Below are 26,860 nucleotides of genomic sequence, written 5' to 3'. Positions count from 1 at the left end.
ATCAAGGCATAGATGGAACACAGCAAAACTTTGATGATCCAATCTGTGTATTTTTATAGAGGTTTTTTGCGAAAAATCAACTCAAACTTCAATTTCTAGGTTGAGATTTCCATTGTTTATTTTTGAGTTTTTGCGCTTTAAAAATTCATAATTAATTCGTCTCATGTCATGAAATCTAATTTTATGTGGAAAATCGTTCGTATTTTAACGTCTTAAACATATCTGAAAAATATTATGAACATTCAATTTTTGGGTTCTTTTATTATAGGGGTAGAATATGTGTTTTCTTTTATTATAGAGTCATTTTCCAAACTTCGCGTACATTATAGGGTCAATTTATATATACAATTAACCCCAAGAAAAAAAAATATCATACTGAAATGAAAGAAACTATAAAATGAAGGGTTAATATGTCTTTACCCCCTGTAATATATGACACTTTTGATTTTGCCCCCTGTAATTTATTTTTTTTAGATTTCGTCGTTGTAAAATAAAGATTCCCCTGAGCCTTTGAGTCAGCAGAATCTCTGACGTGGCAACTACGTGGCTTTTTCTTTTTTATTTATTTTTTGACTGCCACGCGTAAAAAGCAATTTACACGTCATTAATAATTAAAAAAATATGAAAATTAATTTTCAACAATTTTAAAAAACAAATTAATTAGGAAATTTTATTTTTTTTAAACTTAGAAAAAATCTCAAATTTAATATTTTTCGAATATTTCAAAAAATTATAAAATAAGGAAGAAAAAGATTCTAAAATATCCAAATATAAATTAAGAAACTTCAAAAATTATAATATTATCTAATATTTTTTTTTTTTATAATTAAGTTTCAGAATATATTTTTTAAATATTCCTAATTTCGTAAAAAATTTGATTTTTTTTAATTTCAAAAAAGATTTCATAAAAATTCAGAAATAAAACTGTCGAAAAAATCTGAAATCTTTTCTAAATTTAAATTTTTTGAAAAAAAAAACTGAAATTCAGATTTTCAATTGAATTTAAAAAAATTATATTCAGAATTTAAAAAATCTTCAAAATTTCATAAATTTGAATTCTCGAACAATATTTCAAGATTTTATAAAAAAATTCAAAAAAAAATCTAAAGTTAGGATTTTAAATATTTAAATAAAATTGTATCGTTTCCAGATTATATAATTGGAATTTAAAAACATTTATATCCAGATTTTTAAAAATTAAAATATTTTCCAGAATTTTTATTTTTTATAGAAAAAAAATTAAAATAAACTTTTTTATTTCGAAAAAAATCTAAATGTTTTTTAATTTTTGAAATTTTATTCGATTTGAAAAAATAATTAGAATTATTTCAGATTTGTTAAAATTTTTAAGAATTAATTTTCTGATTTTTTTTTAATTTTTTAAATATAAATGACATGTAAACTATTTTTACGAATTCTTTTTTGATTTCAAAAAATAAAAAAATTCATTTTTTTTCTAAAATTAGGAAGGATTTTAAAAAAAATTATGGAACTTCATTTTCAAAATAAAAATTTCAATTATTTTTCAAATTTTTGAAAAATAATTTTTTTCTTATTTTTAAAAATTAATTAAAAACAATTAAAAAATATTTTTTGTTTTTTAAAAAGAATATTTTTTTAATTATAAATGACGTGTAAATTCTTTTTTACACGTGGCATCCAAAAAAAATTGAAAAATAAAAAAAATGCCAATATTGTCTTCCTAGACAATCTACAAGTCATTGAACTGCTATAAGTCTGAGTTATCTTAAAGTTCATGATTACCATTCCGTTAGAGAAATTCAACACTACATGTTCCTCAATACTCCAACAATTATGGTTCTTAAACCCCGGTCTCTAACTTCGTGGTTACGTTGCGACTCTGCTTTTGCCACTTACTATCTTCTTTCACCATTCCTTCTAGTTTCTAGTTGTTGGTTCCTCTTTAGGGTGGATCTATATGAACTTATTCTTAAATTGCTTAATTAATGGTTGCGTGAAATAAAATATTGATTAAAATTTCGGATTTTTCAATGTTTAGAATTATACCATTAAATAAGTTTGTAAACTTGCATCTACGGCGTACATCTTCTCACCCTTTATATTCTCATACTCTTCCTTTTTCAATGGAGTAGATGATTACAAGTACATATGAGAGTGCTACTAAAAGCATCCACAATGGTAGTTCTTTAATAAAGACTCCTTAAATGGATCTCACGTTAGAGATCACTTATATGTAATATTTTAATAAAAGTATATATTAAGGACTCAATGACTCCAATAAAAGTACACTAATAAGAACTCTAATAAAAAATACTTAAATAGATCCCACTAACTTTACATCATTAAACAAAAATAATTTATTTATTAAATTATAAATTACCTCATAATATTTTAATTATAATCCTTAAAAAAAAATTAAATTATAAAAAAAATTATTTATTCGAATGAACTTAAATTTCTGGCACATTTGCTAATAATTTGAAAATGGAAAAATTAACGGTACGTGGTGGATATGAATCACACAACTAAGCCTCTGTTCAATTGATATCAAAAGAAAGCGTTAAATAAATATATGCTAGAGATAACTTTTCCTCTCTTCACTCATTTCCTTGTTGGATACTATCAGTGGAAAGCAGTCCAACTCCTCTGGAAATGACAGCCAACTGGAGTCTGGAACCAGCAAACACTTAGGAGAGGCGAAACCCTATCTTCTCTCTTTAAGTAGGTAAACCTGAGTTTAGAGCCACCTCGATTCGGAACACCAACCGAATCCTAAACTGACTTCAGAACAGATTACAAATAGATAACTTTACATTCTTAAAAAAAAAGATACATTTCTTCGTTAATAAATAATTTGCATGAATTACATTTTATTTAAACTGATGACAAATAGATAAAATAATATTTAAAACAATTATTAATTATTAAAATATATTTTCTTTTGTAAATGGAACCAAATAATACATATTTTATTACTTCTTTTAAACGATTACTCTTTTTTTTTTTCCTCTTAATGATCGTTAAGTGGAGATAGGAGATATAGTTGCTCATTCATTAATGAAAACTCATTTTTATTACTTCTTTTAAACGTGAGACCCGTTAATAGCTCAAGATATATGGTCCTTGTATAGTTGCCCATTCATTAATGAGGACTCATTTTTTATTTCTTTAATGGAGGATCCTTAACAAGGAGTGATCACCGTTAAGTAAGGACTAAGAACTTCCCATTGGAGATGCTGTAAATGATCCAGGCAGTACTGTTACCTTCTTTCGTCCAATTAAAATTTATCGTAGTAACAAGTCTTGTATTCTCGATTAAAAAAAAAACAAGTCTTGTATTTATAATGCTTCAATTAAGATATTTTTTAAGTTGTATATGTTGAAGTTGAACGGTAAAAAATCGAACCATAGTTAACTATCAATGGAGGCAAAAACAACATTTCTATGTGTTTTTAAGAAAAACTTAATGTGAGAAAAACAATTTTCTAAATTTTATCTCAACATTTATTTGCAAATAATTTTGCATTAAATACTTAAACTGGTCTGGAAGCAATGAAAATTGCCACCACAAGACACTTAAAATAGGGGTTCAATCTATAGTATATCAAGGTTCTTAAAACAAAACAAAATGGCAACCTTAATTCAGGGTTATTTTAGCATGCATGGTTATCTTTCACACTTGCGTGTATCTTCAGTTCATCTCCCATGATTCGCTGAAAGATTTGTTCATTTCATTGTAACAAGATGAGTAGCACAAAAAATAACAATCATCAGGAAATGAGAAGCACAAAAAGTAGCACGACTAACATTATCAAATATTCAAACATAAAAACAACAATTTAACAATAAATAATCCAGCAAAATTGTAACAAGACGAAGTTTCTATCAAGCTATTCGGACAAATGTATTGAAGGAGATGACTGACTTAAATATTGAAAAAAGATAGGAAATAAGTTCCCTTAAAAGACACGGTAAGATTTTCCCATTGAACTCTTCAGATACAAGCACCGAACCTGAAATCAAGAGTAGGTTATATTAGATAAATGTCTGGTTCATTCATACTGAATATTCCTAGGATATTGAAGAAACAACAAAAAATAGCAGTAGAGTTTAAAGAATAAGCCCGTAAATCAGTGTTAAAAAATTTCAACTAGGGAACTAGCATACACTCTAAAGTTATCGTAGCAAACACATTCAACATGATGCAAATCAAAAAAGCAATTGTCAAACCACTTATCCCTAATTTGAGGTCAAATTTTGTACACAGATACTACAGCAATTCAAGGAATAAAAATAAAGGAAACATGTGTGCGGATGAAAGAAAGCATGTTAGGTTGCAGGCACAAACGATGCAGAGCATCATGCTACCATTTCACCGGACGGCATCTAAGAAATCATACTTTCTTGTAACTTACAAAATAAAGGTAAAATAGAAGCAAACAGAGCAATGAGTTTAGGCAATGATGAAATAAAAGGAACACTCACATTCTGCCAGTTCTTTTTCAACAAGGAGACAAGGAAGTTAACACTGAGTTGAACATTTTGAAAGATTTGCTTTTCATCCATGCTAACATTACCCACAGCTACTCCCATACAGAGCACCTTCTTAAGCTGAAATTTCACCATAGCTTTTGTCTCATTGACCTTTCCCTCGAGAGATTCTTGGTGAGAGACAAGTGTTGGGAACTTCCCTGTAAAGTAATGCATGCAAAACATAAATCTCAACAACTTAAGCCATAATTAAATTCTGAAATCTTAAGGACGGAATAAAATATATTTTTCGAACAAGGCAATTCATTAAAAGAAACACTTAGAAGGATATGAATAAGATATCAAAAGATGGTATAGTACTTCATAGATTTTTAGGAAACTAGTACTTTAAAATCAAAAGATTTACAGCGTAAATGATAAGATATTGATAAATAGACTACAACGTATAATTACAAAATATTCAAAACAAACAAGGTAAACACATAAAGGGCAACCCGGTGCACTAGAGCACCCGCATATGCAGGGTCCGGACCATTTGGTGTATTGTATGCAGCCTTACCCTATTTTACACAAGAGGCTGTTTCCAGAACCCAAGGTAAACACATATTTCCGGTAAAAAATAAAAACGTAAAACTTAAACCAAGAGAAACACATGCCTGCCTTGTTGAGACCAGGACCCAAAAGACGAGGAATCTGCTTAATGACTGCCTCAGAAGCTAAGAAAGCATGGTACTTCTTGGCTAGCTTTTTCACCAACTTCTTATTTTTGTTGAGCTTCTTCAAGGCTTCAACATCCATTGATTCCAAACCTATCTTCTCTGCCTGCAAATTGGAGAGATAGATTAAACACAAATGACAAGGCAAAAACTGGAAGGATAATTACAGAAGAGCATTATTATTTTATGTTCTGAAAACAAGTAATCCTTATGAAATAACTTATTTGTCATTTTAAAAGCAGAACTTCTTAGTTCTAACTATTTACCATTATACATTTAATTATATACAAAATCACAAAATATAAACCAGCAATGCTGAACCTACATAATAACAACACTTTCCTGAACAGTGATATCACAATTAGGTTATAGAACTTCAGAAGCATTGTATCATTTGAACAAATTACAAAAATAGTAAAATTCCTAAATTATGCCAACAAAAATCGCAAAACTAAACTGGAAGGAAAAAACAAAGATAAGATCTATAAAAATAAAGCAATGATCATGAGTATTTGAACTTGTGATAAACCACAACACCCACTTGAATATTCATAAAACAGTTTGATAATTGTAATGGTCGTATCTTTTTAGCTATCGAAGAATAAACAAAAATGCTATCAAAGAACATTGCTATTCAGTATGAATAGTTTTATCATATATGGTACAAATTCATGAGTGGCAGTGGCAGTGTAGTGTTTTCAAAAGAGTTTAAAAAGCAAGTAATCCTAATAGTCGTTAATTGCTTGTCTAGTAATTTGGATTTAAGTTATAATGATATAAAATAGGGAAATGTTAACTAAGTGCCCCAAGGGAAATGTTATAATATATTTTATCTTGCGAATGATATATTCAACACATTGAAAGTTTAAAAAGTAACTTTGTCTACATAAAACTTGTAAATTATTTCTATATTTGAATCCTTAACTAGAGCCCTAAGGGCATTGGTTAACAAGACCCTATAAAATAATATGAGATGGATTTAGTAGTATGGTGAGATAAAAAAAAATCAGCATCTGTGGATTCCATCTCTACGGTTGTCTGGCCGCTGCCTAATTATAACAAACCCACCGTTTTTCTGAAAACATTCAGATCCTTCATTTTTTTTTTAAAAAGGAAATTGTGTTAATCAGTTACAAGCAGAAGCTATAATCAAGCTTTTTATGTACGCACCAAATCTTCAAGAAGAAAACAATATGTGTTTCCCCATCAGAAATTGGATCAGTGCCAAAAACAAACACTCTTTAAGTACAGAAAAGACTAAGAAAAATTGAAAATAAAAGTGCCCATCACTCATAAACATAACAAAGGAAAATCATATGGGAGCAGGGCTCATATCAAGTGTAAATTATGAAAAATCTGTCACAGTGAGAAAAACCCAATTCAACAGAAGGGAAGTACGAAAAAAGAAAAGGAGAAAAAAGACGAAGACAGGACATGAGATACCAAACCGAACCCTTAGATGAAAAGGGTTTGGCGGCACCTTCAAGTTCTGAACTTCAAGTTGGTGTTTTTGTTTTTGTTGGAAATTTAGAACAAAGTGGTACAATATATATCAATCAATGACATTGGGCATTCCCACTCGAGACCTCTCTCATTATAATCACTGCCCTACTCTCTCGGCTCAGCAAAACTGCTGAAACCCTTTTAGGATGACAATGAAGTGAACAACTGATACAGCTCACAGTTATATAGCACCACTGATTTTTATTAGGATTTGACAGATATACTTTATCTTATATACACACCATTGCAAATGATGATATTCTAATCTCATTGTAAAAATACATCCACAAATATCTATGTATCGTAAATTGATTGATTGAATGCACGTGTCGATGAATACAAATTAAATCCTATTTCAAAAGCATTGTATCATTCTAACAATAAACAAATCATCAAATGATACCAAACAATAGTTACATAAAAAAAAAACACATTAAATTGGAATGAAACAATAATGCTAAGATCAGCGGAGAGATATATACCTCTTCAACGTGTTGGGCATCTCCGAGCATACAAAGCTTCATCTTAGGACGAGGGATATGAGGCAACTTGACGGAGCCACTGAAACGCTTATCTTTTTGCGGGTCGTAGTTCTTGAGACCAATTTGAAGTTCAATGGTCTCAACAAACTTGCGATTCTTCTCTTTGGAATCAGCCATGATTCCTGAGATTGCTTCTCTCACTGCCTCACTTTGAAGCTTACTACAAATCCATCAAACACAAATCAATCAGAAAAGAAAAAGAAAAAAAAACATTATTTTCAATTACATTATTTAACAACGATTTTACTATAATATTGAATCAGAAAGCATAAATTAGATGGTAATAAGAATCGATTTAATAGTTTACGTACCTCATTTTGGTTGAATCGGTGGCTTCTGCTACAAAGCAAAATGGTAGGAGCAGAGAAACAAAACCCTAGCGGCAGAGGAGGGAGTTTATAGCATGAAGGTAGTGATGGATTTGGAATGGGCCGGACCTGAGAGTTTGATGTCTAATTGGTTGTTGTTTTAGGTAATAATATTTGCACCCTTAGTTTTAACACCCCACTCATGTGCAGTTGTGCATTTTTTTTTTTTTGGTAGATAGAAGAGATGGCAAAACCATCATAAACACACACACAAAGTGGAGGTGCCGGAGTTCGAACCCCGGTTATTACATCTGGCCTAACAATTTCGGCATTTTTATAAGTTGAGTTAGGACTTACGAGACGTTGTGCACTTTATTTTATAAGTAAATTACTTCCCCTCCCTTCAAAGATTATGATATTACAACTCTCTCACATGTCTTTCAAAACACACACAATTCTCCTTTCAATGATGTTGAATTTTATATTTTGAACCGGATTATGTTTTTCCGTTAACTTTTGTTTAACATGTTTAATAATTTTTTAATTTACCAAAATTATATTTTTTTATTTTAGTGTCATATCTTTCATCTTCCTCTTCCTATTGTCAATAGTCAATCATGTTGATCATCATCATATTTGATATTCTCTTAATATTTAACAAGTTGGTGTTGAAAGGATAGTGTACTTAAAAAAAAAAAAAAAGTAGTAGCACACTTTGTTATTATGTTTATATTGGAGCTTTGAAATGACGAGTGAATTGTGCGGAAAACTATTTAAAAGTTCGTGGACTTCATTAAAAAGTAGTCAAAACAAACAATTTAAACAAATTCAGGGACTCCATTATAATTTTTTAGTCTAATTAAACAATTTTTAAAAAATACTAAATAGTTTAGTTATTTATTTATTTTTTTTGAAAGAGTTTAGTTATTTACATGGTAATAAAACCTTTATTTCTTGTGTTGTCTTTGTTGGCTCATGATATGTTTATTTTTATATGTGTTGATGTGTCTTTGTTTTTGGTGTTATAATTTTTTGGTTTTAATGGTGATTCTCCGTTAGGTGATGTCTTTTGTTGGTTTTTCGGATTTAGTCTTTGATGTATGAGTTTTCTTCTAGATGTTTTATCTATAGACAACACTTTTTGCTTCGTTGTTTAGTGTTGTATGTCTATGTTTATCTCCAATGACAAGTGTTCTTTGAGAATAAATGCAAACCACCAAATATCAAAGCATGCATACAAACATCACAATGTAAGATACTACAAATTCTCAACCACCACGAAACGCAAAACCCAATGCTACAAAAAAATCATATTAAAAAAATTAATTAATGGATTCCTCAATCCCACAACCTCGTGAACATGCAGTGAACCTAAACGACTAAATTGAAAATGTAAATACCTCCATTTAACCATGGATCTGTCCAAAAGGACGTGTTTTCTCCATTACCAACCTTGGGCACACACACCGTCCATGAACCACATATCATTATGCACACCTACACCCTCTCCAACGCCACATAAATCCTTCCAACAACCAGATTCCTTACTACCCCCTAGACACGATCACCCTTAACCTCGTATTTAGCTACCAACACTTTACACCTCAACCTAACTTGATCAACATACAATTTCCAACACTACTTTCTCAACAACATCAAATTAAATTCACTAACCCTTCAAACCCCAAGCCGCCTGATTCCCTATCAGAACAAACCATGCCTTAACAGACCCAATGAATTTTTGTGCTTATCCTCACCCCACACTCGTACAAACACAAAAAATGAATTAAAAAAAAAAAAGGATTCAATTGATAAAATGATACTTGTGGGAGTCTTGAAGAAAGAAAGAAAATAAAGCGGAAGCGAAAACAAAACATATTTATTAAGAACAAGTTGATCATCCATGGATAAGTTTTTACTCTTCCAACCAGATAAATGTTTCCGGATACCATCAATCAAGGGATACAAAAAAGATAATTGACGATAATTACCACGAATAAGGAGACTCAAATAACCAAAATGGATTGATCAATTATACAACTTAGAACAACAATAACCTTCGCCAACCAAAACTTTGCTACATTAACCCCAACTAACACACTCTTGTGAAAATTCTTTTTAAACCAAATTTAACTTGAAATAAGATTAAAATTTCCCTACTTGCTCTAATGTTAGCATGTTACCCCCATCTATTATCACCCAAAATCAATCTTACCGTTTCAAAATAAAAAAAGATTATTAGAGAAATAGCAAAACTACCCACAAAAATTTTATGTGATCAAAATAAATGAATATAATAATCTGATTTTGCCTCAAAGGATAATTATTATTACTCCTTTGTCCTAAGTACCCATTTAATTTTATTTTTATCTCTATATGTAAACCCATTTTTAAATTATTAGATACATTTATTTTTTTTCTAAACATACCATTAATTAATATTACTAACTTGTCTTGCAATATACAAAATCAAATTTAATACACATACAAACAAAGAACAATTAGATAATATTAACTCCCAGAAGTAGCTTACCTAGCTGGTGAAAGCGAAATTGTGAGACTGGAAAGGGGATACCCCAAAAACGGGCACAAAGGAAATGCCGATCCGCTCAGTAGCAACAAAGTCAAATCGGAGCGTTCAAATACACTTATCAACGTTCATCATTCGCTTTCCGCAATACGCACGGATCGCAATCTTACACCGTCTATTACATCAAATCCAACGACTGAGATCAAAACACAAAATTCAGTTCCCTCTTATTCATCCCGCTCTCACGCTCCCACCCATTCATAAATACTCAGATCCCCTTCTCTCTTTCCCACTCCGATTCAAAACCAAACCCTAATTTCCCAAATTTCTCAAATCTTCTTCGTTTCTCCAATTTTCATCTCTTGAAAATGTCAGGTCGTGGTAAGGGAGGTAAGGGGCTAGGAAAGGGAGGTGCAAAAAGGCACAGAAAAGTTCTCCGCGACAACATCCAGGGTATCACTAAGCCTGCCATTCGTCGATTGGCGAGAAGAGGTGGTGTGAAGAGGATCAGTGGTTTGATCTATGAAGAAACTAGAGGTGTCTTGAAGATCTTCTTGGAGAATGTCATCCGTGATGCGGTCACATACACTGAGCACGCTAGGAGGAAGACAGTTACCGCGATGGATGTTGTCTATGCTTTGAAGAGGCAGGGAAGAACCCTCTATGGATTCGGAGGTTGATGAAGAAGAAGAAGAGAAGAAGAAGTAGCACTCTTTTGTGTATTATTGTTTAGCTAAGTATTTGGAACATGTTATTGTTCCTTATAATATAATGATTTAATATGCTTATTTTGATTTTTACTTGGTTCGGTTGCTTTGTAAGTTTTAACAAGATTGAAATCTAATGAAGTGACTGTTTATGGTGAATTATGATTCTAGTTTATGTTTTTCTTTTTGATTCTTTTACAATTTTGTAAAATCATATGGCAGCATATTTTTTATTTAAATTCTGTTTATACGCACAGCATCAACGTGAACATATCAATTTTGTGAGATTAAAAGGGGAAGAGATTATTATAAAAAAAATTGTTCAATTTTGTTTTTAGACTTTTCAGAGATATGTAAGTTATTACACTTTGAGATTCTACACATGTTTAAATTTTGTTGTATACCTTATGAGAATTGCATCTTGTTTGGATGAGATTCAAAGAATTCAATGCTCTTTTATTTGGGGTGATTTAGAAGATGGAAGAAAAATTTCATTCTGTGAATTGTATGCAAGTGATGATAGCAAAGAAATTTGGGGGTCTTGGGTTGAGATGATTGGAGGTTATAAACGATGCTTGTCTTATGAAGCTTGGGTGGGAGCTCTGGAGCAATGATACTAAGTTGTGATGTTCTTTGCTAAGAGGTAAGTATGATAGGGGAAACATGAATGAAAATGTGGTCAAGAAAGAGTCCAAGTTTTTTATTTGGATTGTTTTGCATGAATGATCAATGACCTATTTTCAGAAAAGCAAATTGAGAATTGGGAGTCCATGGGGTGTGCATTGTGAAACTGAAGCGGAAACAATTTTACATGTACAAAAGGATTGTCCCATTGGAAGCTAGAGATTGGTTTTTGGTGTGGACCTGATGCGTCGGTTGGATTGAGCTAAATATGACTAATTCTCCAATTTGCAAGTCTCATTTTGATTGGAAGGAATATTGGGCTGTAGCTTGTCATCTTCTTTGGTTTTGGAGGAACAAGGATTTGCATAGTTTGGATTTTGTGAGACCTCACAAACCGTGGATTGTAGTTCAGCAAAGTCATTATGATATTGCGTTGCATAATAATAAGCTGCATGATATCCCCAAACAGCAGCTTTTCACTAGATGGACTACCCCTCCAATGGGATGGGTTAAATTAAATACGGATGGTGCGAGTAAAAGCAGATTGAAGTCAGGCTGTGGAGGCTTATTGCGGGATTTCCGGTAATTGGATATGTGGCTTCACTAAGTTCCTTGGGGCCTGTAATGCATTTGCTGCTGAAATGCATTCGCTGCTGAAATGCATTCATGTTTGAAGGGTTACAATTGGCTCGGTTGATAGAGTTCCGGGCTATGGAACTTTGTATCGACTCTGAAGCAGTTGTGAATAGTTGGAAGGGAGGCAAGATATGTAGTGTGGTGGGTTGAGGATTAATTCAGAAAATCCAAGGGGCGGAGCCACATACAATGTTGTTGGGGGCTCATGCCTTCACAGTTTTGATCTTTTTTTTTTTTTTTTTAAAGAAAGTTTTGATCTTTGTTGAATCTTGTTGTAACAAGATAAATATATTATGTGGAATATTTTCTGAATTTTTTTCTCTCGTGATATCATGTAGTTGTAAAAGGATCCAGCTCCTCTAAAGCGAACAACTCACCTTAGAGTGAAGATTGAGGAATATCACGTTAATTAATAAATTATATAAATATTGTAGGTACATTAACAAATCACGTACAATAACAACCTTTATTCACTTCGGATGATCCAAATCCGTTGTAATATATTGTTTCCTTTCCTCAAATTTTTTCCTTGGAGCATAATTCAACCAAGCTCTTAAGAAAAATATTATTGCGCCAATGTTCAGTCACTTACAATGTGTAAATTACCTTATTTTCTTTTTGATGCATTCTGCATTCATTGTACAATTGAGGTGCTTGCTCTACTTTAGAGCTCAGCAAAACAAAAACAGAAAGCTAAAAATAAAAATTCCAAAGAAAAAGTTACAAGAATTACATAGACAAAACTAACAAAAGCTAAAACAGAGAAGAAAAAAACAAAGTAACAAAAAAAGTGTCACGAATATATCTATTCATGGTTGCCTTGTTGGTCAAGAAAGAGAGACGATACGTGTATAAAGCAACTCATTCCATGTATCAGGTAACCCTGGTAAACACCAATGGATACAATCTGCATAAGTAGCAGGGTTAGCTTGTTGCTCTGGAGTTAACACTTTGCCTTGACGTATTGTGTAAACAGAAGTATGTGCATCTTTTCTATATTCTGATAATTTGGTGATGTATATAAAATCCACTTTCACTTTTGTTGATTTTGTCACATTTTTAGCAATGACAAAAAGACGATGATCTGTGCCTACTTGTACTGGAGTAGACATGTTGAGAATTGGTGTAGTTTCCTTTGCACATTTTATTCCATTTGGATTGTTCCAATCCTCGCTCCTAAAAGGTCAAATATTAGTAAAAAATCATATCATAAATGTCACAATTCATGTATAGTCCATAAGTTAACACAAAAAGTGAAAAACTATAAGCTAGAAACTGAAGAAATTAAGATCTGATAATTATTTACTTGATATGAAGAGGGGACATGCTGTTGAAGAAAACTTTGGTGCGATTTGGATCAATGTTATTATCTACAAATCTTGACCATGTCTCAAGGACTCTCCTATATGCTATCGGTCTAGGGACTTCATCGTACTCCTTGGATCCTTCATCAAACGACCCTCGCCTTAAACATGAGAAACACACAAATAAGTTTCATTAATTTGCTCCAAAAATAAGATACTTATTATAAAGTCCAATGTAATATAATGTTGTGTTTGCTTACAGGACTTTCATCGTGCCAGTATTCATCCACCATATGTATGTGTTAAAAATAAGGTAGTCCACATTTTTCCAATGCACACCATGCTTTTCAATTGATTCAGGCATGATTATACGGTTCAATATACTGTGCAACTTTGGATCATCTGAATTTGACTCTACAAGGAATGGTGACCAGTAGAATTCCACAGTAGCATTGTAGTCCTGCACACACACAAACAATTCCGCTAGCTAGTCAATTTCAATGGCCCACAACATGCCTTCCTCAATTACTATATATTGCAACAATATTCCAATTTCATATTAGTAAACATGTAACTTTGTATTGATGTTTTAAAACTCGAACCGAACCAAACGATTCAATTGATTGAACTTTGAATCGATCATTACTATGGTTTGGTTATTTAAGTGGTTCAATTACGGTAGTTGAATCATGACCTTGAGATCTCACCGATTCGAAATGAAGTTCGGTTTTTCAAAAGGGCTTTATAGATCAAACAAACATGAAATAATCATCAATCAGTCCATCAATTGTGGTCTAATAGCAACACTGATCAGGTTTTGTATTTTCATTCTTTTTTAACCTTAGTGTGTCATCATTAATCATGAGGAACATTTTATTAGGCTAGAATTATACTTGTGATTAATCATTATGTTGGCATCAATATATTCCCTACTTTTGACCACAAAGAGAAAAAGTTAAAGAAGACAAACCTCAATTCTGAAAATAGAGAGAGAACCAGTTTTGTTCAAGCTCTTTTTGCTTTGAGGAATAACAGATTGAACCAAACAAATCATTGATTCCCATTGGTTCCTATTCAATGAGTCTCCAACAAACATAAGCCTCTTCCCTCTAAGCTTCTCAAGTAGAACTCTTGGTTTGAACCTTAATAACAAGTTTATACAAATGTAATCAACATTAACAACACTATCAAACTAAAACAAGAAATTTGAAAAATGTAAAGAATTTTAATGTGCTTACTTCGGTAAAGAACAATCTCTTGGCTGCCACCTCCAATTCTGATACAAAGAATCACTTCTTCCATTCTTCATGCATGTAACTTGTGAAGTAAGAAATTCACATTGTTCTTCTTTGTATAAAGGATGTGTCACATTATCAAGAACCCATTTCCCTGTAAACAAATCACAATCTTCTTGAGGTAACACAATCTTCTCTTCTTTTTCTTCTTCACCTTCGTTTTTCTTCGTTAACACAACGTCTTTCAAATTAACCGGTTCTTGGATTTCCTCAGAATCCTTAACCTCAGAGTTTTTGCCATCTCTTTGAACAGAATTGTCTGGTTCAGATTTTTCTTCTTGGATTTCTTGAGTTTTGTATTTGATACTCGAGAATGAAAACTCCGCTATTGACTTAACGTCTTCATTGTACATGAAGACACCAAAGAGGAATAGGGAGAAAACAACAAAGAAAATGGAAATGCTTTTGTTATTTTTGCCTTTCATTGTCACAGTTTCCGAGTAGAAAATATTTTTCTTGCAGCAAAGAAACTGTATGGGAGAGAACAAGAGAGAAAGAATGAATAAAAGAAGGTCTTTGTTTGAGTATGTGAAAGGAGGGGTAGAAAATATAGAGAAAGAGATGAACAAAAATAAGATGGAAGAAACAAAGATTATCTATTTTGTATTTTTTTTAATTATTTTTTTTAGATAAGTTAAACTTAGTATTAGGCTACTTTTGTTTAGTTGAGGTTTGGTGAAATGAGGCTGTCTTTGAAGAAACTAATATGACAGAAAATAGTGTTGGTGAAGGAGAGTTGTGTTCTTCACATTACCAACTTATTGGTCTATATATTTTTTAATTCCTATAATCCATTTGCAATATCTAAGTCTATCTTTTTCAGACAATACGTGAAAGCGATGCAAGGAGTGATCTCAAAGTCTTCAGTTTAGTGTTGGTCTTAGTCAGAGTGAGTTGAAAGGGTGCATGATGTTGTGGAGTTTTAGACTCTTTGGTAGACACAAAGTTCTTGTCTTTCAGTTTCAGGTTGCATCCAAAATTTGTGAAAAATCACATACTTATGAAATTCTAGAAAATATAAGCTTCTTATTTTTTCCGGATATGTATATCTCAAGTGATATTCGAGAGTGTGAAAAGTTATATTGGAATGTTTTTTTATTATTGATTATTGATGGATGGTGGTGAGAGAATTTTCTTCTTTTTTGTAGTTGAGTGGAGAGGGAATCAGCTACTTAGTGGAGGGGGAGTATTTCATTGGGTCATTAAGTCCCCTCCCCACCTAAAATTTGGTCAATATTCAATATAAAATTTATGGATTAAAAGTTTATACTATTGTATAAGAATCCACCTCAAGAGGTAGTTATTTTTCTTGGTGAATACCTAAGATGTAGTTTTGACAAAGTTAGCAAGCATAGGTAATATATAGTTCCAATTTTTTTTTAACAAAGTTAAGTTGATGCTCATATCACGTATTGTATTGGAAAGTCCTTGCTTAATTATCAACTGAACAACAAAGTTGTATATAATTATGGCTCGGAATTTTTAATATTCCAAACTACCTAAAGAGAAATGTTCAATGATTAATGTGTTGTTAAGATATTTGGCCTTCAGTTTTTAATTCAATTTTCCTAAAAAGATTTATTTGTACAAAAATGGTATGTACACTATTCAAATAACAAGTGAATACCATTTGCCATCTAACATGATTTATTGAGTGTAAGACCATACATTTCTTCTAAGTAGAGCAAAGTACTATTTTCAACTAAAAAAGTGGAGTAAAGTACTAATATGATTAAGGATTACTAATAGCTTTGTCCAAAGATGGTGTTTTAAAATTAACCACTTTTAAAAGAAAATCTTTGTTAATTCTCTGTTAGTTAATATATTAAAATGAAGGGATTGTGAATCTATCCACTCTTAGATATTTGCCCTATAAAATAATCGAGCCTTAGCTGATTTCCTTCCCATTTCCACCTTTTTGTGCATGAATGCAAATTGTTGTTCACCTAATATGCGGTAACAATTGAAATTATTGTCCGCTTAACTCAGTTGTTAAGAACATTGCATAATACTCCCTCTATCCCTATATCTAAGCACCTATTTGATTTTATTTTTGTCCCTAAATATAACCCAATTTTCAAATTACTAGATGCATTTATTATTTTTTTCCTAAACATACCCCTAATTAATACTACTATATTGTCTTGAAATATGAAAAGTCAAATTTAATACACATACAAACAAAGGACAATTTCGTAATATTAACACATAAAACAGACACATTAATTACACCGATAACTTTTCTTAAGAAATGTGAAAAATAGGTACCTACATTAAGGGACGGAGGGAGTATATGCAGAAGCCGGAGTTCAAACCGCGGACACCTCTTTTCTCCAAATTTAATATGTGTGAACTTTGGCCATTAGGTTACTTGACAAATTATTATTAGGTCTCCCACTCCTTTTTAAGGGCAGATGCCATGAAGAAACCCTGATTAGGGGAGAAATCAGTTGGGTCCATTTGCTCAATCTCACCCACTTATTACGATTGTGGATATTTCATCTTTCAGTTGGTGACTTGGTGTAACCATACAAGTTTAATGTTCACCATTTTAAGGTTTATAGATGAAGCATCTTTTCAAACCATTGAACTATCAATCTTCAGTCATTCAACTAGTTGTGTTTGGCATAAAATGGGACAAACCTAAATCAAAATTCTTAAGGCTAATTAATTGATCGGTAATTGAACGCTTTAGCAAAGCAAAGATCAAATTATTAGTATCTTTTTGTTGGAGAAAAGTAAAAGCTAAGGTATAGCTTGTGGTTTTTTAAGTGTATTCAGTACACCAGCTTCTGTTTTATTATTATAGTTTCCAACTTCACTTCCATTGGGTGTTAGTTTGATGGTGGGGACATCTCTTTTTTTTCCAAGTCAAGGTACATATACAAGATAAAGTTAAAGAAAATGGCAAGCTTCAAGACATAATCTATACATTAAAGCATACCCATAAGGAGCTCTTTTTAATTTCAAAGGCAAACTGATAAAAGCATCAAAGTCAGATTCTCCAAAAATCTTTCCCCTCACCTTCATTGTCACAAGTTTCTCTATCTTAGAAGTTAGATCCAACATCCCTGCAGCTACTACACTGAGTGAAAACTGCAGGGATCCAAACAAGTTACTCTTTTACTCTCTTTTAACCATCTGATCAACATTGTGATGTATACTCAAAACTGAACTATACACCGAAGAAGCTATATTGACAACTTCAGTGTTATAAAAACAAAACACGACTGATCTGAAAAATGAAAATGAATTTCCAACCATAAAAGTGACCACTCAATCTTATTGAACATAAATATAAACAAGGAATCAAAGCTTGACTCATTTCTAATTTTCAAACCTGTGTTTGATGTCTTTTTGTTTTGGTACAGAAGGAAAGGAAAACAAACACTAAAGTAGGTCCTATTTTTATTGCACCAGTGTTCAATCATATCAGTATCACTATATCAGCATCAAATTCTTTTATTCATATTTGTAAATGAAGTATGTGTCCATATATGATATATCAGCCAGCATTACAATATTCTCATGCCTAAAAAGCAGTCTAAAGAAGAAAGAACTTTGGGAATACAAATGGACTTGAAAACAAAATGGATATATTTCGAAATTACAAAATCACCTTTCTTGAGGTTCACAATAATTTAAGGCAACTCAGTACTGAACAGAATGTACTGCATCCATGAAGGAAGCTATTCTTGATTGATCCTTCTGAATGCCATCTGATGCACATATGCCGCTACTCACATCCACTCCTCCAGGTTTGAGACTAGACAAAGCCTCACCAACATTCTCAGGATTGACCCCTCCTGCCAAGAGCCAGCCATATTTGCTTCTAATTTTTGGTAATTTAAACTGGGCCCAATCAAATGCTTCCCCACTGCAAAGACCTCTCATGAGTTCTAAAACATTATTATGCTGAAAAAACAGATTGTTTGACAAGCAATTAACAATTAAGCTTTTACAACAAGACCTGTGTCTTTACCTGCCACCCTTTGCACTATCTACCAGAACCCAATCAACTAGAGGACACTCTTCATCAGGAATTGTGTTTAAAAGGCTCCCATCAGCATTTGCATGGAGAACATATATTACACGACTTTCCTGAATCAAAGATGGGAAAGCTGCCCGCGAACCAGATCCATGAAGCTGCATTGTCCAAACTCAAGATTTGAATGTCACCAAGCATTTAACTGTCGTTGAACATACATAAAAATCGGGTAAAAATGTACCTGCACAAACTCAAGATTTGATGCATCAGAAGCTCTTAATATTGTTTCTGCATCATCATCCACAAATACTCCAACAGGCTCTGCTCCATAATCTCTTGCAACTTTTGATATCTCCTTTGCAACAGAAAGTGAAACAGAACGTTTTGAGTTTGGCCACACGATCATTCCAATAAAGTTTGCTCCAGCTTCGGCCGCCATAGCAGCATCTTTAGCTGATGTAATGCCACACATCTTAACCAAAGGCTTAATCTTTTCAGGTTCCTTTGATGAACATGAAACGTTTGCCAACTCAGTAAGTTTGCAGGAAACTTCATACTTTGGACCGAATCTTATGCTAGAAAATTGAAGCTTATTTCCTCTCAAACCTACAGAAATTATATTTAAATGTTTCAGATAGAACCTGGTACTTCGAAATTTGATGCTTATTTCCTCTCATCCCTTCATTAGGCTTTCATTTAAATAGTGGCTCATTTACGATTTATGACGTAGATCCATGAATATGATGCTTTCAAACAATACAAGCAAAAACAAGAAACTAAACCTACATGAGGAATAAGTGCTACTTAGATTTCCGGAAAATTGAGACATATACTCAGTAAATAAAGACTAGACTACCTGGAATCGGTCTTTTGTGGAAGTTTGTGGCTCTAAGTTCCAAGTAACTCCCAGTTGTTGAACCTGTACAAAAAGAAAACATAACTTGCAAGGTCACAAGAACAATAATGTACATGGAAAATTGAAGCACTTAAAAATTCATGGTCACCAATAATAATAACCTAAAAATGCTAAGTAGCTACATGAATTGTGGATATGTAAAGAGATTAGTTAATGCATTTAGTAGTCGGTTAGCTTTCAGCTAGAAGAATTAGTTAGAAATGAGTTCACTGTATATATATCTCACTCAGATCTGTAATGTTTACCAAGCACATTGGCTTACCGCAAATTCTCTCTTCTTCTCTTGATTAGGATATCTTTATGGTGTTAGAGCTTTGGACCTTCAATAGAGGCTGAAGCTATGCGTTCCTTAAGCTCATTCTTGTTCAAATTCGGTGAAGCCAATTTCTTAGCATGGAAATCAAGCATTAGCTTACAATAAGAGGCTACAACCTTCTTCGTCAAGTGAAAATGCAGTTCCTCATAATTATATGTATAAAGCATAAACTCAATGGCAAATTGGCAATCTTAGTTTCGTGTAGCTCAGCTGGGATGGGATCAGCAAGATCAACTTCTGGTATCATGGTTTGTTTCAATGCCAGAACCTCTCACTGTTTCCATGGTAAGGTGTGATCATGCATATCAAATTCGGCAGGAGCTAGGAACATTCCTTGCCTCTTAACCCAAAGCCAATATCAAGGAGCTGAAAGTGAAACTCAAGGGTGTGAAGAAAATAGGTGCGTATTGTGATTTGGCTGGGGCTTATGCAGATAAAAGAAGGCCAACTGCAGGCTATTTCATTTTCCTCGAAAGAAAATATGGTAGCATAGTCATGATAAAAGCAATAGTTGTTCCAGATCTAGCTTTGAGACAAAGTTAAGTAGTATCACTATCAGATCTAAGTAAATCACAAGAAATAAACTAATTCCCAGTTTACAATTCAGAAGCACAATAAACAATTACTCAGGGTTTCTCATTACTCAAACTGACAGAACAAACAAATTGATTATCTATACAACACCGGCATTTCTGATCGAAGGCTATTTCGTTATCGACACGAGTCAGTGTTCAATACAAACACATGTCATTACATTCCATTCTATCATTTTCTCAAATTATTATCAGTGCTTCATAGCTAATAGCAAGTGCATAATGAGGAAACAAGAAAACAGCAGAGCAAGCACTACATAATTTCTCTCAATTCTTGATAAATTGATTCAACTATAAAAATGTTATTTTTGAAATAATAGTAAATATAACAAAATGATGTCAGCTATGAAATTCATCAAACAAGTGGGGTGCACTACTTTCAGGTAAAGAAAGCATGCACGAAGAGTAAAATGAAATTGGTAAGAAGAGAAACCTGAAAACATAGTGAAACTTTGGAATAGCTCGCCACTACAGAGTCCACTTTCGTCGCAAAGCCCGTCTCAACCTCAATCGACTCTAACTCTGTTCCACGACAGAACTTGGTCTAATTTGTTTAGATCTGTTTTTTTTTTTTTGACATATAAATATGTTCCTTTGAATTTTACCTACAATTCAGATTATGTCTCAATTCATCTGCATTTTGTCATTTGCATACAAAATTGTTTAAATCAAACAATTAAAGGTAAGTGCAATTCGGGTTTGTTAAATTTTAATTACATTTTCTATTTTAGTGTTATTGCAGATTATTACATTTTTTTTTTAAGGAATTGCAGATTATTCCATGAAATTTTAATTATGATAAAATACATATTAAGGTTATTTTTTATTTATAGCATGTTTGATTCTGCGGCTCGACCGGAATCACCGTGAAAAACTACTTCATTGCAAAAGCTTAGCTTTGCAGCTTCAAAAAAGTGGATAAAGCGTTGGGACATAAGAATGTAGGGTGTGTTTGGTTGAAAGAAGAAATTGAGAAGATAGAAATAGGTGAGAGAGAGTATGAGAAGAGAGAAAAAGATGAAAAATAGAATAGATTTAAAGTATTGTTTGGTTAAAATAAAGAGAAAAGAAATAGAAGAGAGAGAAGTGTGATTAAATTTTAAAAGTACAAGAATGTCCTTGAAATAATTTTTTACATAAGCCTATTAAGAATAAGAACAAAGTAATGAGAAAAAAAACTGCATAAAAATACAAAAAAAAAAAGGTGTGTTGTGTTTTAAATTGAAGGGTATAAAAGGCAAAGGGAGTAAATGTATATTTCTCTCCTCTTTCTTCTTTCTTCGTTTATAGGGGCGAACAAAAAACACGTGGATCCCACGCAAAACTTATCTCTCCTCCCTCTTTCTTGCCTTTGCCAAACAAGAGAAATACCATATTTCTCCTCTTTCTCTCTTCAATATCTCTCTCTGCTGTAATTCTCTCATACCAAACAGAGTGGTAGTGAGTGTTACATGGTCTCATTTTGCCGGATAGTATAGTTGTTGGATTTATATAAGTGGAAGGATTTAGGAATTCATGGTTTGAACCACAACCTATGTATACTATTGTTCTTGTGGTTAACAAGAGAATTATAACTTAAGCGTGTTTGTTTTAAGGTAAGAAATTACATTCTTTTAATGATATTTTCAGGAATAATATTTTTAGGAACAACATTCATATCTATATGTTTGGTGATTGTTTTTTGGATTTCCTAAGAATGTTTTAGAAATTTATTTATTTAAACAAATAAAAAAACAAAGGAACGAGAAGAAGGAGAAGGAAACGAGGAAGGAGAAGGGGGAAGCGGAACCAGAAAGAGAAGGAAGAAGAGGAAGAAAAAGAAGAGGAATGAGGAGGATGATAAGGAAGAAGAAAGGGAGAAAGAGAAGAATAAGGAGAGGAAGAAAAAGAGCAAGTGTGTGTTTGGTTTAGCTTTAGATAGAATTGATTTTGACAGAATTGATTCTGGGAGAATTGTTATATTATGCAACCAAACAAATTTTATAAGCATTGCAGCAAAGAAAAAAAGTTAAATTTAATACAAACAAGTAAGCAAATCAAAGTAAAATCACTCAAAAATGCTAAATTACCTTGTTGTTGTTGTTGTTATCTTTTGAGCAGAATTTTTCCTTTTTGTTGTTCTCTTGAGCACAATATTTGCTAGTAGGAGGTGGTGTTGTTATATAACCTAATTGCAACAAATTTTTAGATTAAATTTGTGAAGGGTGGTTGAGTTCTAGCTAGAGAAAAGTGGACAGTGGAGTGAATGAATTTAAGGTTTCAGGTAGAAAAAAGCAAATATGGTTGGAGAAAGGGTGATAAAAATTGATGATAATTAAGAGGGTAGTTATGAAATTGATAATAGTTTAATGTAGAATTGATTCTACAAAAGCCAAAAGCTAGGATTTGTAGCTTCATGGATAATTGCTTTTGGAGGATAGAATCAATTCTTAAAAGCCAAACTAAACACCATTGAAAATTCAGCTTTTCACTTTTGAGGGTTATAGAATCACTTCTTGGTGGTGAAAAACTGAACCAAACAGGCTCTAAGAGGAATAGGAAGAAAAATAAGGTGAAGGAGGAGGAGGAGGTGTATCCCTGGGTGGTGTCTGATATGTATTTTTGACGTCGACATATGTGATTACATTTATTTATGTCATTTTTTTAAACAATTATCAGCTTTAGTTTGTTTTTCATATTTGATATCTGTGTTTGTGTCGGTGCTTCATAGCATATCAAATGTTATTGAAATTCAAGTATAAATTGTTTGTACCACTAGTTATAATTAACTTTGAACTAGCTTATTTATATGTAACAAACTCAATTCTATCACCCAGAACCTATGTATGACTTGTAGTAACCGCTTGTATGCAAGATGAAGTAGTATCCACTTCTACTAGGAACGTGCTAAATAAAAATATGTAAGAGAGGTGAACTATATGCTTTTCCAATATAGTGAATGCAGCACCACTTTTTACAAAAAGGCCGAAATCAGCATTCAGCAGCATCGAAAACAATTGTTGGTAAGTAAATCCTTTCCTTTCCACTTAATAAAATTGATTTTGGTTGCTTGTGACATGTTTGTTACCTGTGACAGTTATGGTTGAATTAAAGCTGCAGGAAGAACAAGGAGGAATGATTGAGTTGAACAACCTTTGTGATATGATTAATTTAAATTGAAACAATTTTACAATTGTTGGTAATTAACAATTTTAGGAAAAGGGAAATAAATACAAATGGACAAATTCAGAATGTTGCTTTCACCAAATTTCTTCAACTCTTTTCAATCAATCAGAAAAAGAAAAAAAAAACATTATTTTCAATTACATTATTTAACAACGATTTTACTATAATCTTGAATCAGAAAGCATAAATTAGATGGTAATAAGAATCGATTTAATGGTTTACGTACCTCATTTTGCTATAATCTTGAATCAGAAAGCATAAATTATGATTGTTGTTTTAAGTAATAATATTTGCACCCTTAGTTTTAACACCCCACTCATGTGCAGTTGTGCACTTTTTTTTTTTAGATAGAAGAGATGACAAAACCATCATAAACACACACATAAAGTGGAGGTGTCGGAGTTCGAACCCCGGTCATTACATCAGACCTAATAATTTCGACATTTTTACCAGTTGAGCCAGAAATTACGAGACGTTGTGCACTTTATTTTATAAGTAAATTACTTCCCCTCCCTTCAAAGATTATGATATTACAACTCTCTCGCATGTCTTTCAAAACATACACAATTCTCCTTTCAATGATGTTGAATTTTATATTTTGAACCGGATTATGTTTTTCGGTTAACTTTTGTTTAGCATGTTTAATAATTTTTTAATTTTCCAAAATTATATTTTTTTATTTTAGTGTCATATCTTTCATCTTCCTCTTCCTATTGTCAATAGTCAATCATGTTGATCATCATCATATTTGATATTCTCTTAATATTTAACGAGTTAGTGTTGGAAGGATAGTGTACTTAAAAAAAAATAGTAGTACACTTTGTTATTATGTTTATATTGGAGCTTTGAAATGACGAGTGAATTGTGTGGAAAACTATATTCTTATGTAATTTAAATGCTAACAACATTACAATTAATTGATTAAATAAATAAATACATAATATGAAACTTTAGTAAGAATAATCAAGAGGCACTTTATGCTACAATCTGCTCTGTCCATGGTGATAACTTCTGTTTATAGAGATCATAATGTAGCCTCTCAGCACCAAATATCTCAGAATTCTCAGAGGAAACCTCTTGAACAAGCGAATGAACCCACGAGACATCCGGTTCGGCATGTTGAGGCCGTGCAACGGGCGAAGCAGCAGCCATATTATTTCTAAATCCAAAAGAAGCAGATTTTTTCAACTTATGCAGCTCATCCCAATCATTTGAAATCCAATCTGAGAGACCAGAGTTCATTCTACTGTTGGATTCGGAAGCACCGATATATTGTCTTGACACACCGCGATCCATAAAGCTTTGGCTTCGTGTCGCAAAGGCTGAAGACCTTGAATTCATCACTGCTGCAGCCATAGCAGCTGATGAATCAAATCCAAATGGTGATGATTTTCTCATAGGAGATGAAACAATGTTGTTGAATGGATAACTTGCTTGAACATGGTTCCTATTTTGGTTCAGCTGAAGCCTACTCATAGATTGAAATTGGCTAGGAGTTGAAGGTTGCATTGAAACACCATGTAACAGGTCCATTTCTTGATACAAATCCCTTGCACTCAAAGCATTTTTCAGCTGCAATGAAGGTGGAGTGAGATTGATTTTATTCTTCCACATGTAATTTCCATTCTTAGGAGATGAATCAGCCACCAATGGAGACATAGGTGGTGTTGAAACATTTGAAATTGGTAATGATTCTTGTGAAGGCATAGCTGAACCAGTAGAAGCATATAAAGGCCTCAACTCTTCATGTTTGTGTGCAAAGAAACACACTTTCCTAGTACACCTAATCTCATCTTTACAAAGCCTTGTTCTGTATTGTGAAGGATGAAGCAAAGACTCAAAAATACCATGTGAATACTCACATGAATCTTTCTTCTGGCATGTTCCTTTGCGAAACTCGGGGCACGGAACACAGCTATAAGGATACTTCCTTGGATCTCTCCTCCTAGCATTCTCCCCTGGATGAACAAATGGACACTCAGTCCAATCATGAGTGTAACCCCTTGAACAAGTCTTTACTTTGAAACTATACATTCTAAATTCATCTGTTACAAAAACACCATTGTTTATATCAGGCAATGATGTATCAATAGCATATCCTGAATCTTTCTTCTCAGCTACTAATTCTTTTGAATTAGCCACTGAAAGTTTCTGCCTAACTACTTCATCAAGGAAATCAACATCTGCACCAGCATCAAGCAAGAGCTTAACAATCTCAAATTTGGATTTAGAGCCACCAGCAACAGCACAATGTAATGCAGTGACATTTTCACTACCAATTGCCATGTTCACATTAACCATGTTTGTTTCAATGATATATTTGACCACCCTAATGCTTCCAAACAAAGAAGCAATCATAAGGGGTGTTCTCTTTTCATAACACATTTTCTTTGATCCTATTTTTCTACAGTACCAAAACCCTGCCTCATTTACATCATAGCCCTTTTCTTCTACTTCCCTTTTGAAAGCTTCAATATCATCTATTGCTGATAATTCAAGTAAAGTTGAGTTTTGGAATTTGTTTTCCATGAGTGGCTTCTTGTGTGTGCTATAATTGTGAAGGTGAGTGAGAATTGAAGAATGTGAAGTTCTATTTATTATAGTGTTAGGAGAGAAAAAGAAGAACAAGAGAGGAAAGTGTGACTTTTCTTCGTTGCTCTTTCTCAAATTCTACTCAATCTTCTTTGACTTGTATACTTGGTCACAGTCAATTATTCAATGCTAAAGTGGGACCCATATGCGTGTTTCTTTAAATCATTGTTGGTCATGTTCGTACGTTGGTGTCTTCGTATCGTATCTTCATTCTTCAACATGTTTGCACGCTGACCTCTTCCTCGTTCTTTTTGACTTGACTCTCAAATATGGATGATCAAACTTCAAATTAATTCTCACTTATATCTATTTACTGTTTTACACCTTTTTATATAATAAAGCAATAAACATATTAATTAATATATAGATATAAAATTGATTTTGTTCTGTAAAAAAAAAATGATTTTGTTTTAAAAATGAATCTACAAATTGCAAAAGTAATATAAATATTTCATTTATGAATTACTAATGACTTGTCTTTTTTACAACGAAATTTTTAATTTTTATTATATTATATACATGTAAATTGTTGAGTTTGTAGTCCAAATTGGATGACAGCTACGTCAAAAAATGTTCCTGAGTCGTTCTTTCACTTCTACAGTTCTACTATAGTATAGTCTTTTTTTGGGTGCTATTATATATGTATAGAGTC

At 32.5% G+C, this 26,860-nt stretch overlaps 5 protein-coding genes and 1 non-coding gene across 8 annotated transcripts; 1 reads left to right on the top strand and 5 right to left on the bottom strand.

Annotated features, from left to right (window-relative positions):
* Window positions 1–3,757: 3,757 nt before the first annotated feature.
* On the bottom strand, window positions 3,758–7,703 carry LOC11406763 (60S ribosomal protein L10a-1). The gene is made up of 5 exons (XM_003600875.4): window positions 7,546–7,703; window positions 7,175–7,394; window positions 5,130–5,295; window positions 4,468–4,673; window positions 3,758–3,995 (listed from the first exon to the last, which is right to left on the bottom strand). The coding sequence occupies exons 1-5, from the start codon at window positions 7,548–7,550 to the stop codon at window positions 3,942–3,944; spliced, it is 651 nt and encodes a 216-aa protein (XP_003600923.1). The 5' UTR covers window positions 7,551–7,703; the 3' UTR covers window positions 3,758–3,941.
* Window positions 6,154–6,321, bottom strand: LOC112420580 (small nucleolar RNA snoR143). Its single transcript, XR_003010761.1, has one exon. It is a non-coding gene; the product is annotated as a small nucleolar RNA snoR143 (small nucleolar RNA).
* A 2,625-nt stretch (window positions 7,704–10,328) lies between the features above and the next one.
* On the top strand, window positions 10,329–10,938 carry LOC11408314 (histone H4). The gene has a single exon (XM_003600874.4). The coding sequence runs from the start codon at window positions 10,441–10,443 to the stop codon at window positions 10,750–10,752; it is 312 nt and encodes a 103-aa protein (XP_003600922.1). The 5' UTR covers window positions 10,329–10,440; the 3' UTR covers window positions 10,753–10,938.
* Window positions 10,939–12,579: 1,641 nt separating this feature from the next.
* Window positions 12,580–17,726, bottom strand: LOC11419038 (protein ESKIMO 1). 2 transcript variants are annotated; one of them, XM_039831431.1, is made up of 6 exons: window positions 17,583–17,726; window positions 14,582–15,108; window positions 14,314–14,485; window positions 13,604–13,803; window positions 13,346–13,504; window positions 12,580–13,215 (listed from the first exon to the last, which is right to left on the bottom strand). In XM_039831431.1, exons 2-6 carry the CDS (start codon window positions 15,061–15,063, stop codon window positions 12,867–12,869), a joined length of 1,362 nt encoding a protein of 453 aa, XP_039687365.1. In that variant the 5' UTR covers window positions 15,064–15,108; window positions 17,583–17,726; the 3' UTR covers window positions 12,580–12,866. The 2 variants fall into 2 exon arrangements, with proteins under 2 accessions (XP_039687365.1, XP_003600921.1); XM_003600873.4 differs by lacking the exon at window positions 17,583–17,726 and having other exon boundaries at window positions 14,582–15,258.
* A 342-nt stretch (window positions 17,727–18,068) lies between these two features.
* LOC11410354 (N-(5'-phosphoribosyl)anthranilate isomerase 1, chloroplastic) lies at window positions 18,069–21,438 on the bottom strand. 2 transcript variants are annotated; one of them, XM_003600872.4, is made up of 5 exons: window positions 20,885–21,438; window positions 19,483–19,545; window positions 18,868–19,232; window positions 18,621–18,784; window positions 18,069–18,515 (listed from the first exon to the last, which is right to left on the bottom strand). In XM_003600872.4, exons 1-5 carry the CDS (start codon window positions 20,892–20,894, stop codon window positions 18,290–18,292), a joined length of 828 nt encoding a protein of 275 aa, XP_003600920.2. In that variant the 5' UTR covers window positions 20,895–21,438; the 3' UTR covers window positions 18,069–18,289. The 2 variants fall into 2 exon arrangements, with proteins under 2 accessions (XP_003600920.2, XP_013460765.1); XM_013605311.3 differs by having other exon boundaries at window positions 18,868–19,408; window positions 20,885–21,437.
* A 3,029-nt stretch (window positions 21,439–24,467) lies between these two features.
* On the bottom strand, window positions 24,468–26,200 carry LOC11415853 (zinc finger CCCH domain-containing protein 29). Its single transcript, XM_003600871.4, has one exon. The coding sequence runs from the start codon at window positions 26,143–26,145 to the stop codon at window positions 24,592–24,594; it is 1,554 nt and encodes a 517-aa protein (XP_003600919.1). The 5' UTR covers window positions 26,146–26,200; the 3' UTR covers window positions 24,468–24,591.
* Between the last annotated feature and the right edge of the window lie 660 nt (window positions 26,201–26,860).

The sequence above is a fragment of the Medicago truncatula genome, chromosome 3, assembly GCF_003473485.1.
Source record: "Medicago truncatula cultivar Jemalong A17 chromosome 3, MtrunA17r5.0-ANR, whole genome shotgun sequence".
Taxonomy (NCBI): Eukaryota; Viridiplantae; Streptophyta; class Magnoliopsida; order Fabales; family Fabaceae; genus Medicago; species Medicago truncatula.
The sequence above is the reverse complement of the archived record's forward strand: the minus strand, read 5'-3'. Positions and strand labels throughout refer to the sequence as shown.

Excerpts from the sequence above, each read along its gene's own strand:
- LOC11406763 (XM_003600875.4), bottom strand. Across the intron at positions 5,296-7,174 it reads ATGCCCAACACGTTGAAGAG|GCAGAGAAGATAGGTTTGGA; the intron begins GTATATATCTCT and ends TCCAATTTGCAG. Across the intron at positions 4,674-5,129 it reads TCCTGGTCTCAACAAGGCAG|GGAAGTTCCCAACACTTGTC; the intron begins GCATGTGTTTCT and ends ATTACTTTACAG.
- LOC11408314 (XM_003600874.4), top strand. The coding sequence starts at position 10,441 with ATGTCAGGTCGTGGTAAGGGAGGTAAGGGGCTAGGAAAGGGAGGTGCA.
- LOC11419038 (XM_039831431.1), bottom strand. The coding sequence starts at position 15,063 with ATGAAAGGCAAAAATAACAAAAGCATTTCCATTTTCTTTGTTGTTTTC. Across the intron at positions 13,505-13,603 it reads ACTGGCACGATGAAAGTCCT|GCGAGGGTCGTTTGATGAAG; the intron begins GTAAGCAAACAC and ends CTCATGTTTAAG. Across the intron at positions 13,216-13,345 it reads ATGTCCCCTCTTCATATCAA|GAGCGAGGATTGGAACAATC; the intron begins GTAAATAATTAT and ends TTGACCTTTTAG.
- LOC11410354 (XM_003600872.4), bottom strand. Across the intron at positions 19,233-19,482 it reads CCACAAAAGACCGATTCCAG|GTTTGAGAGGAAATAAGCTT; the intron begins GTAGTCTAGTCT and ends TAATTTCTGTAG. Across the intron at positions 18,516-18,620 it reads GATAGTGCAAAGGGTGGCAG|TGGGGAAGCATTTGATTGGG; the intron begins GTAAAGACACAG and ends AGGTCTTTGCAG.
- LOC11415853 (XM_003600871.4), bottom strand. The coding sequence starts at position 26,145 with ATGGAAAACAAATTCCAAAACTCAACTTTACTTGAATTATCAGCAATA.